Source organism: Artibeus jamaicensis, unplaced genomic scaffold (assembly GCF_021234435.1).
Source record: "Artibeus jamaicensis isolate MK-2021 breed Jamaican fruit bat unplaced genomic scaffold, CSHL_Jam_final contig_548, whole genome shotgun sequence".
Taxonomy (NCBI): domain Eukaryota; kingdom Metazoa; phylum Chordata; class Mammalia; order Chiroptera; family Phyllostomidae; genus Artibeus; species Artibeus jamaicensis.
The window spans coordinates 10,791,745-10,810,826 of NW_026521883.1; the positions used below are offsets into that span (position 1 = coordinate 10,791,745).

General features: G+C 48.6%; 1 protein-coding gene across 7 annotated transcripts in view; it reads right to left on the reverse strand.

Annotated features, from left to right (window-relative positions):
• The window catches only part of TLN2 (talin 2), a 409,343-nt gene that overhangs the window by 60,547 nt on the left and 329,714 nt on the right, over positions 1-19,082 (reverse strand). For 6 of the 7 annotated variants that reach the window (XM_037151006.2, XM_053670051.1, XM_053670049.1 and 3 more), the window contains 4 exons: positions 16,294-16,464; positions 7,602-7,748; positions 3,381-3,482; positions 823-942 (listed from right to left, as the gene is read on the reverse strand). In XM_037151006.2, the coding sequence (XP_037006901.2) occupies positions 823-942; positions 3,381-3,482; positions 7,602-7,748; positions 16,294-16,464 (540 nt within the window). The remainder of the gene's footprint in view (positions 1-822; positions 943-3,380; positions 3,483-7,601; positions 7,749-16,293; positions 16,465-19,082) is intronic. The other variant, XM_053670053.1, reaches the window with a different exon arrangement.

Consider the following 19,082-nt stretch of genomic DNA (forward strand, 5'->3'; position numbering starts at 1 on the left):
GGAGCCATGCAGGAGGTGGGACTGTGCCCTTTCCATGCGTTAACACTGATACATGTGCAGCAGGCGCCCCTGGGCTCTACCCGCCCGGTGTGCTTCCCAGCGGGCCGCCGGATTCCTCAGGGGTTTCAGAGACGGGAGCTCTTAGAAAGTGGCCTCTGGGACCAAACTTTGGCCATGTTAAGACTCTTAGGGGTGCAGGCATTCTGAGGCAAAGTCTGTGTTGGCCACTAAGGAAAGTGGGTTTAGGGAAGGCGGGTGGCTGATGAAGAGAAGTCTACAGGAGGATAGGGGTAGGGATCTGGGCCAGTTCTGAGAAAGTCACCAAAAATATCTGGGTAGGACTTTGTTACATGAAAGTTGGTGACCCAGTGCTGCTCAAGACAGGGGCAGCGAAACCCCACACTTTGGTGAGTCTTTGGAAAACATAAAAATAATCCAGGGAATGTGCTGGGCAGGAGTGGGACACAAGAGGAAGATGGCAGTGGGTGTTCTGCCCTTGGTGTCTGGTGACGAGCCAGGGGACAGCTGACCTGATGTAGAACATTGTAAGGAATCCTTCTGTCTGGAAGCCCACCTCCCCAGATGGTCCCAGACCTCAGCTAGGTGTCCCCAGAAGGGACAGTGAGCCTTGTGCACAGGCTGGGGCCACTGGCTCTAAACCCGGGAGCTGGCAGCACAGCAGCGAGAACCAGGCCTGGTTCTGGCTATGGGGCTGGGGTCTTCCAGAGTGGAGCTAAGCTACGGAGGATCCCCCCTCCACCCCTGGAGTGGGCACCAGCGTAGGTTGGCTCCTTAATAAAACAGGGGCTTAAGGTGGCAGACCTCCTCTGGTTCCGCCGTGGCTGCAGCCATCTGGCCCTGGAGAGCCAGGTGCCCATAGTCACTGGTCATTTGTGAAGCCAGTCCTCCCAACTCCTCCGGGTTAGTAACCGACTTAGTCATCTGGAAAAAGAAAACAAGCAAGACACAAAACACACACAAAGAAAAGCATGAGAATCATGTGTTAATACCTTTGGAAGCCAAAGGATTTCATTCACTTTTAAGCCCTTGGCTCGCATTTGGGGCGGGATGCCAGAGGGGGCAGTTCAAGCGAAGCCCATGCTGCATCGCACACAACAGGCCAGGGCACCTCTCGGGCCAGCGGGACCTGGCCCGGCCAGTGGGCAACATGCTAGGCTCGGGCCACGTGCCACGCAGCGTGGAGGCTGGGCCCTCGGGAAATCTACCCTGGGAGGTGGGCGTGGCAGCCCGGCCCACTCTGCCCCGTGGGTCAGTCACCAGAGGAATTCCCCCAGGAGAAGCTAAGGGAGCATGGTCCCTGTGCGGTGCACACGCCCGGTCACACACTCCTGCAGAGAGTTCAACTGGGCTCCAGGGACCCAGAAGTGGGTCCCACTCGGACAGACAGGACATGAGGACAGGGCTGGTAAAGACTGCTCGTGACTGAGAAGTGATGGATAAGACCAAAGCTCTGGGGGAAGAAATTTACAGACCATACAGGTTCACAGGGAACATGTGCCAAAGAAGGACAAGGTTTTGGCTCCAAATTGAGTTAAGGGTATACCGCAGCCTAAATGGTCAAGATCTACCCTTTCATTATCAAGATATTCTGTATTTCCCCCCACTTTCACAGAAAAACTTACCTCCATTCATCCCTCCTAGCTAACATTCTACTCTCCTCTTCCTTCGACAAGCACGCCATGGTTCTCACAACTGCAGTTTCAGCCTCCACCCAGACACCGATCCTTGCCCCTCTTGGGTATGAGGCTTCCCACCTGCCTCACGTCTTCTCTCGCTCTGATGAGAATACTTTCTCTCTCTCTCTGTGGCATTTGAAGACCTTGATTTTAAAGAGCTTTTAAAACCCCCCTTTAAATGACTCCCTATCTGTTGAGGCGGGATGGAATGTATAGCCATGTTTACCAGGAAGTGTCAGGATTTCAGGCCGAGGTGCGGGGCCCCAAGAAATGCATGCTGACCCCCACAGAAGCGAAGCTGTCCCAAGAGCTGTTGTTTCATTTGAGCCCTGCCATGTGGCGCACAGTGATGCCGGGCTGCCCTGATGCAGTGAAGCAGGAGTCTTGTCAACCCAGGGCCCAGGCTGGTTATCCCAGGGCCAGGTTCCATGAGAACATGGGCACCAAGGGGCAAGACAGGCTAGCCGAGAATCTAGTCGAGAATCTGGCCGAGAATCTAGCCTGGGAGACACTCCAGAAACACCAGGAGGCCACTTGAAATATCCGCACCTTCTGCTGCACTGTGCTCCTGCTCCGAGGAGTCGGCACTGCTGGGCTGTCTGACTCGATGTGGGACCTGCCCCTGAGCAGCGCCGGCCAGGCCGCTCTAGCCTTTCCGAGGCACTGAGATGGGCACTGTTCCTCCCGCCCTCCCAGCCCAAATCCTTTTCCACAACAACAGGCCTGGCACAATCACGGAGTTTCTAAGAATGAGCAGCAGCAGCAGCAGCCAGGGAAGCCTTTGTGGTCCAAGCTCAACCTCTAGTGGACACAGGACTACATGACAAAACTGTCCAGACAGGCGGTGGGCCTGACGGGGCGGGAACCGCGCCAGGGCCCGGTCTGGGCCCTCCAGCTGGGAAGGGCTGCTTGACCGTTCAACTCGGGCTCGTGCAGCAGCACCAAAGAGGTACCTTTCAAAATTCTGTCACATGCCACCTGAACCTAGGAAAGTTGAGTGGAACTTTCATGCTAGTACTCCTGTTAATCCCTCGAGGACACCATTTGTCACCTTTTGTACAACTTTTTAACATATCGAGATAGCATCCACTGTCTCTCAATGCCATTTATAGCGAAAGATCCATATAATACAATTATGACTGCATTACATTTTAACAACAACAAAAAAGTTACCTCTAAAAGTAACATGCCTCCTATTGTCAGGATTTTTTTAAACACATTATCTGTGCTGTTTCATTTTGCCTGAAAGACTGGCAATCTTATTGTTCAAGTATTAAAATTTGATTCATCAATCTATGTTTTATCCCCAAACGTCTTCTCTTGTACTCTAATTTTAATGTCTAAAAACACCTCAAGTCCTTTGTGAGAGGAATAGGATTTTTTCCTTGCTCTGCAACTCCCAACTTCTTTCTGATTTCTTCCTTGATTCTCATTTTCTCTCCTTCCTTTGCTCCCTTATCCTTATGCCCAAGTCTCAGCAGTCTCTGATTCTCTCTGGGGGGACTGTGGCTTGTAGACCCCAGGCAGCTACAGAGACCACAGATAAATGACAGGCGCTGGGGCCCTGGAGGGACTGGAAACAGCAACTAATCTCTCCCAGGCAGAGCCAGGAACTGAAGACTCAGTGGCGTTGTGGATAAAAGGGCATCAACAGGGGGCGGGGCTGGTTCTTTTTCTTCTTACCATTTCCTGAGCTGTTACCGCAATGGCTTTAGAATATTTGACCACAGTCGTCTGATAGTCGACGAATGTCCCCTTTGGTTCTGGAGGCGTGCCATCATCCAGCTAGAGGAGAGGGAAAGAACCCAGAGGTCGTAAGAGGACAGCTAAAACGCAGGCTGTATGAGAATTAGGAACTTTAGAACTGGAGAGGCCCTCAGGGTCTCTCTGGCCCAGAGTTACCAGAATCCCACGTCTTTTGCAATGAGGACTCCCACAGGGGTGCGTGTGAGGCAATCGAGGTACACAGGCAAGGAGACACCCCCAGCACTGCCTGAGGGGGAGTGGGGGCCTTTCCAGAAGAATGGCGTTTCAGCCATGTCTTACCAAGGAGAGGAGCTGCTGCACGTATAAGGTGGGGAAGGTGTCCCAAGGACAGGGAATGGCATCCAGCCACAGAAAGGTGGGAGTGAGCTGGACAGCTGGAGGGAAGCACAGTGACAGAAATGGCTGGGGAAGGAGGCAAAAATCTCTATCACAAAGGGCTTCCCCAGACGTCTCTGCCTCGGAATGCTCACTTCTGATCTGAGCTGAGAAAGAACTTAGAAGCACCGGATGTAATTTGTTACTCGGCTGACTCTAAGCACAATAGGAATTGAGAGAAGGGCGAGGTCATCATGGGGTGGAAGAGCTAGAGAAGTGGGACAATGGCTGTTCCTTAAAGGGTTATCTAGGGACATATTGGTTCAGAAGACTTGTATTCCAGGGCTTGTAAATGGGTCTCAAGCTGGGTCTCTGAGTCTCAGGTCCTTCGCCGGAAACTTCTAAGTGTCAGAAGGTCAAGTGAGATCATACCCGGTCAGGAGTTACATGAAGGAAGAGGAGATGATGACCATGATATTGAAGAAGATGACAATAGTAATGTTAATGTTGATGATGATTATGATGAAGACAATGGCAACTTGTCTTCACCACATCACTGTTACTGTCACCACTGGTTGCCAAATGACAACAGGTGAGAAGACAAGGTGAACGTAAATAAAGACAAAGAACAGTGAACAGTGGGGACAGTTGAGAGTGGTGGGAGTGAAGCTGGATCTGTTTAGTGAAAAACCTTGCCCTGGCTGGTGTGGCTCAGTAGACTGAGTGCCAGCCTGCGAACCAAAAGGTTGCCAGTTGATTCCCAGTCAGGGCACATGCCTGGGTTGCAGGCCAGGTTCCCAGCAAGGGGTGTGCAATCTCTCCCGCACTGATGTTTCTCTCTCTTTTTTTCTCCCTCCCTTCCCCTCTCTCTAAAAGTACATAAATACAATCTTTAAAAAAGAAAGAAAGACCATGAAATCATGAGAAAAATGGTGGCAGTGGGGGTAGGCAATGACGTATGTGAGAAGATCTCTTTGGCAGCTCTGCCGAGCAGCTTGTAGTCAGGGAAGAGACAAGGGGCCAAGAAGGCAATTAGAAGAAGGTTGGGTGCAGTCTTCAGGAAGAGCTACCCCTCATGAGCAGGCATAAGCTGCACTGTGAATGGAAAGAACGTACTGCGGTAGCCTACGTGTGATAATGGGTGTGCTCAGCCTGGGATGTAACTTCCACCAAACCATCAGCACAAACTCCAGGCTACATCTGTTTTCTTAGGCTTCTTTACCAGGGAGATAGATGCTGCCAAATATCTCCACCACACCGTGGGAGCCTCGTGGATCAAATGAGGATTGAGTTGTGGGCTCAGACACTCAGTCTAAAGTCACTGTATCTTCTTAATATCAGGGGATGTGCTGAGAGCCTTCGTATGAGATGTGGCGTAGTCACAAACGCTCCGGAATTTTGGAGCTAAAGGGCAGCTTAGAATACAGGGGCCACTGGCCACTGGGATGAACCTTCCTCCAGTTTGCAGACAGTGAGAAAAGAACAAAAGGGTTAATTGAAAAATTTCTTCAAATTTAGTTGAAAAAACTTTCGTTTATTCTGAGATTGTAGTCTTCCTACTGTTTTTAATGTTAACACAACCTTTTATGAGACGACAGTGATGTAGATAGCAGTGTTTTTGCTTTTGCTTTTTGTTTCTTTAGCTTCTTTTCTTGCCCTACCTCCTCCCCAGCCAAAAAAACTGCATGCCAGACAAAGAAAAGATACTGGATCACCAAATCCCAAAGGTTGAGAACTAATGTCAATTAGTTCCCATTGAATGCGAAAACCAATGTCCAGAGAGCTTGACTGATGTGTCCAAGGTGACCCATGGAGCTGGTTACTTCCTATTAATTTATTGGTCCCCAAACCTTCTGGGGCTTACTCACAGAGAGAGAATCTCAAGAAGAGTCTCCATTGCAGAAGCCTCAAAAGTGTCAAGAACTACATCCAAGTTAGAATGACCTTAGGGTACATTCACATTTTTCTGCCAGTAACTGTCTTTGAGAATTTTAGACAATGATTCTAAAAATAGATCAGTAGTTTAACCAAATAACTGAGGCCCATAAAATGCCCGCTTTCTAATGCCTTGCTGCTTCGGGAGAGGCTCCAAGGACCTGAGGTAACACTGAAAACAAAGCCCCAGCATGGGCAGCTGGCGTGGGCTGCGTAAAGGGAGAATGGGAAAGGGGCACTGCATGGCACACCTTGGGTGTCAGGGCTGGGTAGGTGAGAATTTAGGGCTATCAGTGAGAACCCAAATGAATACTTTCCACAACCAGGAGGGGGAAAAACTTATGTTCCTGTGGCAGTTCCTAATTACCGCTCCCAGGTAAGCCTCACTCACTTCCCAGCCCTTCCAAAAGCATCTACACCGCTGACATCAGCTTGTACCAGAGCTGCTTTTTCCTTACTGAATCTACTACAGCATGCAAAGCACAACGGCGATCAAGAAAGGACTTCAGGAACCTGACTTTCACCATCCGGAGATTTATGAAACTCTTCCCTATTCCTATAGTGATTGTGAAGAACCCCTTTTTCTGAGAAGAAAGAGATTATTATTTGGATTTCTAATTTGTACTGAGAAACCTTGAGAACCACTATTTAATATCCTCAGTAGACACATGGCTTATTCTTAAAGCTCTAGTACTCGGATGTCCTGAAAATAAGAGAAAGCCATGGAAACTCATCCTAGGGCCTTGAAAAAGAGGGGACATCTCACACGCTTTCTGCCAAACTGCCCACATTTGCAGCATGATAAGACCACATCAGAATTTATGGGAGTGCTTTAACAAGGCTGGAGTCTCGAGCCTGGAAAGGAAGCCCCCGCATCTCCGCCTGGCTTGTGACCTCATCAGTCTGATAACGACTGCATAATGTTTGAGGGGATTCATCCCAATTATAGTTTCAGGCTATCATCTCTTTATGAAGATATGAACCCACCAATCTACTCTAAATTAGCAATTAAGGACTGCTTATTATCCTGAAAAATTATGAGTGTATTCACAATCTGACAATGGATGTTTCAAAACACAGACAATGTCTAAAATTCTTGGCTATGCCATCACAGGATAGCAATTAGATGTTTATGAACAATTGTTAATTCTAATGAATGTCAAACTGACATGACTAATGAGGATTCCGTGGGGGAAGGAGCCAAAGGCACAGAGTTAAAACTGGCTTTAGTCACATATCCTACTGACAGAGCTCAACAGAAGGGTCACTAGGAGAGAAAGGATGCTGACTGTGTCTTCTGTATCGACCGCCTCTAGGAGTTCGCTGAGGGCTTCTGTGCGTCCTACTTCAGTGGGTTCTGCATCTGGCTAGATTTAAAAATCTGAAGAGCTTTAAAAAATACAAACATAGTTACCTAGCCTCCACCCCATAGAGATTTCAGCAGAGTAGGGCTGGGGGAAGGCCCAGGAATGTGCATTGTGAAATGACCCCAGAGATTCCAAAGTAGTCATTCCAAGGACCAGTACTTGGGAATCACTTCATTATGTCATTTCAGAGTTTGTTCCCTACAACAACTCTATGAGGTAGACAGGGGAAGTAGATTAGTATTTCCATTTTATAAGTGAAGTAACCAATAATATCTTCTGCAACTCTACTCTCTTGTATGTAGAACTGGAAGGAAGGGTACAACTGGCTTACCACAGTGATGAATGAACAATGAAGAATGAATATGTTGAACAGAAGATAGTGCATCTGTACAGTAATTAAAACCCTGAAGGAAAGGGAAAAGGTGCTCTTTGGAGAAAAGCACCCAGGGACCAAGTCTAAGGGAAACCCTGGAGGCAATCGGATCAGGGGTGAGGGTAGTTTTGGGGAGCCCAGACCCACCTTGCTCATGGCTTCGGCAATGGCGTCGACCATGCCTCCCACCAGCCCCACTTCACTGGCAGCTTCGTTTAGTGTCACCATGATGTCATCCACAGCCTCCTTCATGAGCTGGGCGGCCTCTGTGATGGCATCGTGGGTGTGCTGCGCCTGAGAAGGGAGGGGGGAAGAAGGTGGTGAAATGTTCCCTTAAGCAGAAAGATGGTGCTCAGGCTCTTAAGAACCACTTCACTGCTTTTAAGAATAACCAGAAAAAGCAGAGTACAGAACTCTATCACCATTATGGTACACGGCAATGTATTCTATATATTTTCTTTCCTTTATTAACTTTGTACGTTAGTTTTAAAAATAAATAAGAATCAGAAAAACAAACAGAAAAAAGATCTCTTCATAATGCAAAGGAAAAATAAAATTGCAATATCAAGCAGCATTTTATGACATGACTAATTTTATGTTTCTATGTTTGGGGTGGTAGAGAATGCCACAGATTGCCAAATATACAAGTGGACATATTTGATTAAAAATAAAAAGCTCATATAAAGGAAAAATGTGTTTACATCAAATGTACTTCTCTTCAAAGCTTCCTAGCACAGTTTAATTCTCTTTCTACAAATAAGATTGCTTTATGGAAATGTAGGTACATACAAGAAACATAAATCTGTAAAAGACGAAGAGGTTTTGGAACTAATTATATTGCCAAAAGGTTGGAGGAATGAGTGAGCAAAGTCCTCCAGGGACAGATGCTCTGCAGGCAAAGCCATGGGTGTTCATGAGTTCCCCCAGATAGTACCTTAGAGATGCTTTAACTGCAGGTGTTGAACCTGTGTGTCAAGCACATAGTAGGAGCTAGATAAGTGAAGGAATGAAAAGGATGAAACAGTAATGGGTGCTAGGCTCTCTGAAAGGTACCTCAAATGGTAGCAAGAGGCAGGGGCAAGAGCCAAGTTCCTGGGGTGGGAGGTGGTGGTCAGGAAAACGCTGGTTCTAGTTCTGGCTCCACTGTTAACTAGCTAAGTGGCCCCGGGCTTGGCTTCCTAAGCAAAATGGGAATTATAACAATGCTATGCAGTGGAATTCTGATGAGATCATATGGTGCAGACCCCTTATCATTTCTAACAAGAGTGGCCTAGTTGGGGTCTGTGCCCAAAACTGGGAAGTCTGACCAATGCCAGGTGGGTAGCATCAGAACCGCACTACACCCGGGCACTGCAGGCAGCGGCCGTGGTTGCCCAGGCCAACTCTCAGGGGAGGCAACCCTTCAAAGGGGTCCAAGAAGGCACATTTTTACTTTGGTAGATGAGAAGGTAAGGAAAACAGTGAGACATGCTAAATGACAATTCTTTTGAGTGATTTAAATAAAAACAAATTCCAAGAGGGCATGTGAGCCATAGAAACCAGCTCTGTCTGCAGTATTGAAAAGCCATGGGAACCATGAAGAGTTCTTCCAAAATGACATCTGTCAAGATGAGAAATCAGTTGATCACATATGGTATTCTTGAGGCAACAACTGTGTCAGGATGTAAATGTTAATTATGGACCATTACCACTCAAATTACTTTAGAGGAAAACAATGAAAAAGAACCTGGAGTGACAAATATCCCTTCGCTCTTTACCCGACTGGTGTCCACTCTTTCTGTTTTTCAGGCCCTCGATGGGGGCAGGGAGGCAGTCTCTCTCTCGGCTTATTTCCCCTCCTCCCTGGCATGGAATCCTGGCTGCTGCCGGGCTGGCCTTCCCACAGGTCCACCCTTTCACCCTCTGTCTGCAGAGACTGGTTCTATTCACCTCCTCCCTTCTCACCTTTATCCAAATCCAGGCACCAGACCTGGGAGTAACTGAGCCTCAGGCCATTTGAGCCCCAGCCACTGTTTTACTGCAATGACAAGAAGGGCTGGCTCTGAATGAGAACTGTCTTGCTGAACTCCGTGAATTTGCAAGCCCACCATGGTTGGGACTAAAATTGTGTTTTAAGTCACCACATTTTAGGATGGCTTGTTTGCTGTAATAGCTAACTGGAATAGTACCCCAGAAGGGCTCCTAACCCAGCCTTAGGGTCAGGAAGACTCTTCAGCAGGTTGAAGGTGAACCCTGGAGGAAGAGACCAGTTGCTGGCAGAGTTGATGGGGTGAGAGAGAAGGGGGAGCCTTCCAGGAAGAGGACATGGCCAATGCCAAGGTCCGGAAGCGAGAAGGAATGTGGAGAAGACCGGGCGAAACGCTGTATGCAAAGTGCGTGGTGCACCGCTCCTGCCTGCCTTCTGTTCTCTCCCACCCACTCCAGGTGGTCTCTCCAATAAATCGTGTGCTTCTTGCAGACAATGTACTCAGCTTCTCTTTGGAAGCATAGTGCTCACAGGAAATGAAGGGCCTGAGGAAGTCACAAGGTGGGGCTAAGTAACCAGTGAGACAATTTTCTTTTCAAAAAATTTTTACAAGGATAACCTTCACAGGCTGTTGGTGCCAAGTTCTCCTCTGGAGAGGCTCATTTGGAAATAAATGAAACCATCTGTTTTAATGATGTGAAACAGCCATGAGTGGCAGAGCTCGGGGCAGAGACAGGGCTTGGGGGAAGTCAGAACAGGACTGGCCCTCCCTTTCCAACCCCGAGCCACCGCCTGGGCTTCCTCAGCTGTGATGACATGCTGTAGCTCTCCTGTCTGGTCCAAGAACACATGACAGCATTCACGATGATGCTGGCAAAATGCCAAAGGTTCATGTGTCCTTTATACATTGCAAGACCCAACCCGTAGGCCCAATATCACATTTATATCAGCTTTATAATCTATGTTCTTGTTATCTTGGGTTCAGCATTTTACAAAAACAACAATAGATGTCAAACCACGTAACAGCAGAAACGGCAGACAGCCACTTGCATGTAAGCGGGACTCCTCAGTGCTAGGCACTGCGCTGACTGCTGCTGTGCTCACCTCCTTTAACCCCCACAGCCCAGTGGAAGGGGGGGAACCTTCTAACAGTGATACTGTGGAAACAGAAGCGTATGTGCTAGAGCTTAGAGACCTGGTGGATGACAACAGCCACTGACTAGCTGGCCATCTGCCGAACTTATATGTCACTGGTCAAAAGGAAAATGAGCATGTTTAGATCAGATCAAATTTTTCAGCACGACTGGAAAAATAAACCTTAACATTTCAGCCAGTCCCCCAATCAGGTAATGTTTTAAACAAGGCAGAGCCACGCAGGTGCTACATGGCAAAGGCAAGGGGCCTCAGGACCTGCTGCCAATCTGAGAAGCTGGCTGGGTCACCCTCACTCAGAGCCCTCCGGGCATGTCAGCATCAGCCTGGCCTTCGCTCTCTCAGTTCTATCTTCCACGTGGGCTCTACACTTGCCCACAAACTTACTGCCAGTTCAGTTTCCAAATTTGCTCCTTAGAGCTCCCCAGGGCCCAGCCTGCACATGTCTTCCAACTCCTGGTAGCTGGCCATCAGATGAGCCTTGACCCTGGTGTTGAATAGTAAAATATTCAGCTGGTCTTTGTCCTAGGTTCCTCAGAGGGAGCCCTATAAGCTCTTAGCATTTTCTGAGCAATATAAGGGTTTCTGTCATTCACGGTGGGTCCCTCAGATCATACGCTGGTTTATGTTAACAAGGTGACTTGTGGTGGCCCCCAGGTAGTTTTAAGATAGGGTCTGGCCACGCTGGAAAGACCAACCATGTGATTAAAGGATTGGGGCTTTGAACAACATAATAGTAGCCTGATCTCCATCTGACCTCTAGAGAGATGAGCGGGCTAGAGATTGAGTCATTGGTCATATGACTGAACTCGATCTGTATGTCCAGCCTGTCTAACGAAATCCCAATAAAAACTGGACAGTGAAGACAGAATGAGCTTCCCCAGCTGGTGATGTATAGCCTTGTGCTGGGCAGGTGACAGCCTGAGGACAGGAAGCTTCATGTCTGGGACCCTGCCAGCTCACATCCTCTTTGTCTCTTCTTTTGGCTGGTTTTTATCCTTTACAATAAAACTACAGTTGTAAGTAGAGTGATTTCCTCAATTCTTTGAATCATTCTAGCAGATTATAGAACCTAAGGGGTAGTGAGAACTCCTTGGTCAGTGTGAGGGTGGCCTGGGAACCTTGGAGCTGTGGCTGTGGCTGAACTGGGGGCAGCCGAGTTGGAACCGGTGCCTTTGACCTGGGAAGTCTGACCTAATGCTGGGGAGTAAGCATCAAAATCACATTGCACCCAGGTGGGGGGGTCCACCCAGGCAGTGGTCACGGCTGCCCTGGGGAGAGATGACCCTTCCAAAGGCCCAAGAAATTGCATCTTTACTTAGACTGATGAGACAGTAAGGAAGCCACAGAGAGATGGTTAATAACCCTTTTGAGCGATTAAATGAAAGAGAAGAAACCTAAGAGGAGGCTGTGTGAGCCACAGGAGACTGACCCTGTCCGAAGAATCAAAAAGCCACAGGAATCAGAAACTTGAGTGAGCATGTGCACTGTGTGGCTGTTGCATTAAAAATGACTGAGCAAGTAGAGTATCAAATCTGCATCAAATTTTGCATTAAGTTTGAATGTTCCTCTGCAGAACCTATCTGGATGATTCAAAAGGCCATGGCTGTGGGCAACTGGTGATTGGCAGCTTCATCATGACAGTGTGCCCACTCATGCATTGTTTCATGCAGATGCAGAATTTTTTGACAAAACATCAAATTACCCAGGTGACTCAGCTCCCCTACAGCCCACATTTGGCGCCCTGTGACTTTAGGCTCCTCCCAAAACTAAAATCACCTTTGAAAGGAAAGAGATTTCAGAGCATCAATGAGATTCAGGAATACACAACAGGGCAGCTGATGGTGATTGGGAGAACTGTGTGAGGTCCCAAGGTGCCTTCTTTGAAGGGGACGGAGGCATCACTGTTCTATGTACAATGTTTCTTGTATCTTTCTATCTTCTTCAGTAATTGTTTCTATTTGTCATATTACATGGCTCCTGGACAGAACTTGTATAACACATATAACATACAAAACATGTGCTGATTGTTTATGTTATCGGTAAGGCTTTCGGTCAATGGTAGGTGGTTAGTAGTTAAGATTTTGGGGAGTCAACAGTTACACATAGATTTCTGACTGTGCAAGGGGTCACTGCCTCTAACCCCTATGCATTTTAAGGATCAGCTACACACATTTTGGGGGAGAGGAGAAAGCTGCTAGCCAAGTATCCACCCCCCTGTAACGTCTCAGGAAGGTGTCAGAAGCCCATTTCAAGGCAGCAGCAGTAAGTCACAAGCTGCTCTCTGAATTCCCTGGGAAACGTAAAGGGCACTTCCTCCACACAGAGGCACCCAAACCTACAAAAACACATCCTTGCCCTTTGCTGTCCCAGAAATAAATCGTCCCATCTGCTCCTGCTGAGGAATTCTCTAAGAAATGCCTACTTTCCTTCAGTCTGCCTGTGTAATAAGTTTTAAAGATCCTTAAAGGGCGAGCTCCGAGTCTGCTTCTGTGCAGCCTCCTCGGACTCCTGCAGGCTCACCCAGGGCCGGCTCCTCTAACGTCCATGGCAAACCTCATCCTGATCTCACAGCCAATCCAATTCACACCCATGGGCTGGCTGCGCCGCACACTTGCTCCAGACGCCCAAAGACACAGTGGCCTGGGCTCTCGATTCAGGCTTAACTGACACACAGTGATCTGGAAAGTGGAGCCAGCTGGTGGCCCAGCAATGAACTTGGTATTTTAGATTCTCGTCCCTACTCCTCTCGGCACAACACAGGAGAAAAATCAGAATGCCGTTCTTTTTTGGAAACATGTCTGAAGCCTACTTCCAAGGGAGCCCGAGTCCCTCCTTCCAGCGCTGTAACCACAAAGCCCCGTGTAGCCTGCTCAGACATCACAGGAATTTGGGGAATGGAGATTCAGGGCGCAGATCTCCACTTTGGTAGAGGGAAGAAACAGCTTGTCCCTGAGCCACCCAATGATGGAAAGACTGTATTTGCTGAGTGTGCAGTCAGAGCTGCAGGGGCCCTTCCAGGAGAATCTAGGAGGGAACTTGGTGGGGTGGGGGTGAGGCTACACGGGACTCCTCAACGCCAGGCTCTGAGGCAGCTACTTTTTCTTAAAACACATAATGCATTGGGCTCATTATCTCATTTAATCTCTACAACTACCCCAGAGAGACATTCATTATCAACTCCATTGTTTAGATGAAGAAACGAAGAAATGAAGTAGTTTGCCAGCAAAAGGCAGAGCTGGGATTTGAATCCAAGTATATCAGATCCCAAAGCTGGTGCTATTTTTCACCAAATCAAAGCTAATGATAACTATTTAACCATATTTCCTGTGCAAACAGGGACACACACAACATACATAAAACATGCATATAACACACAACACACATATACAACACACATATCACCTAACACCTAGTAAATATCTGCCCCAAGAATGGCCCCAAAGTAATTAAGTCTGTGCTTCAGGCCTCTTAAGAAAGGGCCTAAAAGACAACTTGTAGTGTCCAGGAGTCCTTGTGACAAGCCTGTCAGAGTGTGCAGAGAGAGCACAGGTTGAATGGCATTGTTGAGGGGACAGACATAAACTCCTGCCTTGCCTTTACTCATCTTAGTCCATCATCCAGCACCTTAGGTCATTTGCTGAAAACAAGTCTGCACTGGTCTCCAGCCATCATTTCCAAGCAGATATCATCATAAGGCTTACAGTTCAGGTTTCTTGGCATAAAACAGAATCCCATGAAGAGCTCTTTATTACATGCAAAGACTTGGCAGTAAAGAGCCCCAGAGAGAAAACAACCCAGAACTGGGTCCTGGAGGTGAGTCCTGGCTCCCCCGGTTTGGGGAGGCTGCAGAGGGGAACGGCGGGCTCTGGGGCACCCATCACTGATCTCCCACAGTGAAAAGGGTGTGCTGGCTCTTGTTGCTCTACTCCCTGGTTCCAGCAACTAGACTTATTATTCTTTTCCAGGAAACTCAGAGAACAATGTGAGGGCGCTGGCTGACACTTAATATTTTTAGTATTCCCATGATAAGGTTCTTCATAGTTGCCAGATACATGAATAACAGAAATGCAGGTTGAAGACATTATTCATGCATCTACCAGAATGGTGTCCCTACACTTTGTCATTCCCCACTGCTTACTACAAAGCCCGACTCCTCGGTGTGGAAGAAGAAAGCTGTCGTACCTCGGCCCAGCCTATCCTCCCGTCCGGCTGCCTCTGCACTCTGTGCCTTCCACGTACACTCGACTGCGTGCTACTTCCTAAAGCTATCAGAATTCTTTTATAACCCTATCCATGCCTTTGTATATGCCCTTCCCTTCTCCACGGAAGAGTCAAGCCAATCTTATGTGCTGGGTAATTTCCTTTTTTCAGATCAACCAGCCCAAGGTCCCCACTTTCCTGTAGCCCTCCTTGACCTCTCTCTGGTCTTGGCTTTGGGCAGAGTTGGCAAAGGCTCATGGGACGAAGGCTCAGCCCTGGCTCTGCCTCCACCCTTGGAGATCTCGGACAACTCGCCTGGGCACTCTCAGTCTCCATTTCCACATCTGCAAATGGGAACTTTCCTACCTCCTAGAATGTTTATAAAGATTAATAAGGATATAAGGTACAATCAGTGACAGCCAGCATTAAAAAACTATTAGCTCTGATACTATGTTGCAATTCTCTTACTTCAGTCTTCTCTACTGTACCATGCTACCAACTGGATGTTAACAGGACACATTAAAAAGTAGATATACTCATGTGCATCCCTACAGCGTGTAGGTAAGCACCTCCCACAGATCTTTCTGGTCAGTGTTCCTTTTAGGTTAAGATCAAACTGAGCCCTGGCCAGTGTGGCTCAGTTGGTTGGGCACTGTCACATGACTTGAAAGATCACGGGTTCGATTCCCAGTCAAGGCACATTCCTGGTTGCAGGTTCAGTCCTGGTGGGGGTGCGCACGGGAGGGAACCAATCCATGTTTCTCTCTCTCAAATCAATAAATATACCCTTGGTGAGGATTAAAAAAGAGAAAATATCAGATTGATCAGGAGGGGGCGGCTGCTAGAAGGTACAAACAGCAGGAGGAGCCCCGACCCCCTAGCCAGGTGCCAGCACCTGGGGAGTCAAGGTGCACCACAGCTTCACGGCGAGACAACCGCCCCGACTCAAGCATCACCACGGAGAGAAAGGCACCTGCTGTTGTCACCTTCGGCCACTTTTAGTAGCCGGGTCACACATTAGGCTGTTCCACTTGCAAACTCCCGAGGGGAATTTTCAGATCACACTACTGTTCCCGAGGCACTAGCAACACAGGCCATGAGTGGCCTTGCACCACGGTTTGCTTTGAACTTGAACGCCAGGAATGGGAAGGACGTTCACTGGGAAACCACAGAGCCTTGCTTTGTGCTGAGAGGCAACACTGAGTGGGTCCTGGTGGGTGTTACAGTTTCCTCTTCCCGTAAGACCCACAAAATATGTTTTTGTTCCCCAAGGACACCTGCCTCACTTTCTGCCATGAAAAAAAACCCAACTTATAAATATGCATTAAATATGTATACTCCTTGTTGTTCCTCTTAAAGACCCCCGGGAAGGCCAATAGAAGATTACTTCCCACCTGAGGGGGAAGTCAAATGCCACCAACTAAGAACTGGAGGTGTTTTCCTCTGAGGGATGCGACACAGAGGAGCATGATGGCTTCTCAGTGGTCCTGTGTGAGTCCCCGGCATCCTGAGTGGTACCTTGGGGTTCCCTCCACCTTCTTTGGCTGCGTACAGCATCTGCAAGGCAGACTCCGCCAGCGTCTTCGTCTGGTCCAGCACCGTCATCTGCTGCTGATGGTCTAGAATCTTGGAGGTGACACCTACCGCGGCTAAGATCAAGGGCTCAAAGTAGCTCGCCAGCTGCGTCACCTTTCGAGATAAAAATGCCACAGATGCATCATGTGAATACATGTGTCTGCTTTAGGGGCCCTGCTCACTGGAGGGGAGGGGCTGGGGCAGGGACGGGGTGACTCCCAAGGAGAGTCAGGCCTGCCCAACTTCATTTTTTGGTCATTTTTTTCTATTACGCAATGCAGTATACAGTCACCACGTTATGTACCGGAATCTTAGAGCGTACTCATTCGGTCATTGCTCTGCTATGCTTTTGAACGTACTTGTGCTACATGAACTCTTGCTTGGAACTCTCACTCCCTCTGGGGAGCTCTGTCTCATCTCTTATCGTGGCCTAAGTGCTAAGAAATCCTTTCTAAGATCCAGAGTTTGGGGTGAGAATTTTACAAATTCTAATTTCACAAATGGAAAAGCCTGTGAAAGACTAAGAAGGAAGGGGCAGGGGAGCAGGGCAGATGAGAAGAGAGTGAGGAAAAGGCTCTGGTTTTTAGGAGGCCGATCCAACGGCCCTCCGTCCTGAGCATTTCGACCAAACTGTGTGGATTTGGAATAAAAGCAAAAATGATTTCACAGAAGCCTGGATGTTCTCCTAATGCTTCGCTAAACCTGGGAGAACAAATAAGCCCATGATGACAGCTCACCGCTGTTCCAGCAGAGACCCGCTGCCAGCAGGGCAGCACCAGGGACGCGCACACACGCTCGCCCAAACTCCCCAGACGGGCGCCGCAGTGCCACACGGCTCAGCGCTGATGGGGGCATCCCACTGCCAGCCTTCCTGCCAAATGCCTGCCCTCCGTTTGCTCATCTAATCTTCCTAACAACTGTGGGAGGCGGTACAAAGGCAGAACTGGAGGTTTAGACAGGTGACGCGACCTGCCCCACCTCATGCCCTGAGGCGGGGCTGAGATGGAGCTGGTGCTCCAGCCCAACTGTCTGCTGCTTTTCCTGTTCCTTCCAGTTCCGCTAAGCTGTCATATCAGATTTCAGTTTACTGTTTGGCATTTGTTTGTTGCTTTGTAAAGTACTTAAAAGGAAGGCCCAGAAAAACACAGCAACGCTCATTGACCTAGCATCCAGAACATTGCATTTTAACCTTTGGCTGTATTTCCTTCAGGTATCATAATCTATTCCCACTCAGATAAAAGGCACAGATTACGGTATTCTGTTCCAGCTCCTCATTTTGCGTGATGATTACTAATGGGTAAATTATTCCTACCAAGTGTATTTGAGCTTTAACCTTGAAACGGCAAGTCCCTTCGTGCTTCCTCCCGTCACGTGAAGGGAGAAGCGTGAGAAGGGGGTGTGGGTGGGAAGCCCGCTTCACATGAGCAGGGGCAGCCACTGGGTGAGAAACAAAGCAGGGGGTGGGAGTTTGTGTGGGGGGGTGTGGTGGCTGGGGCAACGTCGGGTTCCAAAATTTAAAGCTCACAGTGAGACAAGGCTGTCAGCCAGCAATTAACATACTATCTTAAAAAAAAAAATTCCTGATTCCAGTTGCCTTACAGACAGGTTTCAGAGCACATGTGCAGGTCTGCTGCTGGCCCTTCCCGCGATTTGTCTGAACTCCAACGGGGTTCCTCACCCTGTGAGCAGGTGTGACTGATGCCACCACCGATGCCACGACGCACGGCCTGGCTGGACGTGGGTGGGGGGCGGGGGCCCACCCCCTGGGGCCGACCCCAGGCGGCAGCCCCACACGTGTGCACTGGATTTCCTCCTCTTGCCTGGGAAGCACACTGGAGTCACCACCAAAGGGAACCGTGCAGGACGGGTCGCCAGGGCTCAGGGCTCAGGACGTGCCCACATGTACTCAGAAGAGTCAGGCTGTTTAATGTATTCCACTCTTACACGGTCTCCAGATTAGTTTTAGTATTTTAAAAGCATTTCATCATTGCAGCTGCAAAATGTCGAGGGTTGCCACGCTCTGAGGACAATCAACTGCAGCTGAGCCGGCGCCCGTCCTCCCCACGGAGGCCGTGTGGCTGGGTGACGGGAGAAGCTCTGGCGTCGGAGCCGCTGCATCGGAACCCGCCCTGCCAGCTGCTCACTGAGAAATCGTGGGCAAACTGCCTCCTGGGATGAGACATTGGTTTCCTCCTCTGCCCAGTTGGGATTAATAGTGGCATTAAGCTCAATACTATGAGGATTAAATTAATTTACGTGAAAACATTTAGCATAATGCCTGCCACGTAGTAGGTACTCAAATGTTGTCATTATTCTTCATGTATTGGGGGCAAAGGTTTTATAAGGGACGAGCCTTCTCCTGTGTTCAGGGAGCTAAGGCCTTCTGTTCTCGAGAGACATGACAGGACAGGAGACGTCCTCTCCTGGGTGAGCACAGTAGTTAAAATAACAGAGAATTCTGAGCATTTGGTATGTGACATTGATTCGCTCAGCCCAAGGTGGCAGAGAGGGTTGAATGGTGGCCCGCAGAGCACACATGTCCATGTCCAAATCCCCAGAACCCGTAAATGCAATCTCACTGGGGAAAAGGGTTTTTGCGGGTATATTTAAGGATCTTAACATGAGATCGTCCTGGGTTACTTGAGTGGGCCCTGAATCTGGTGACAAGTACCCTATAAGAGACAGAGTAGGGAAAGACAAACGGAAGAGCAGAAGACAGTGTGCCCACAGGG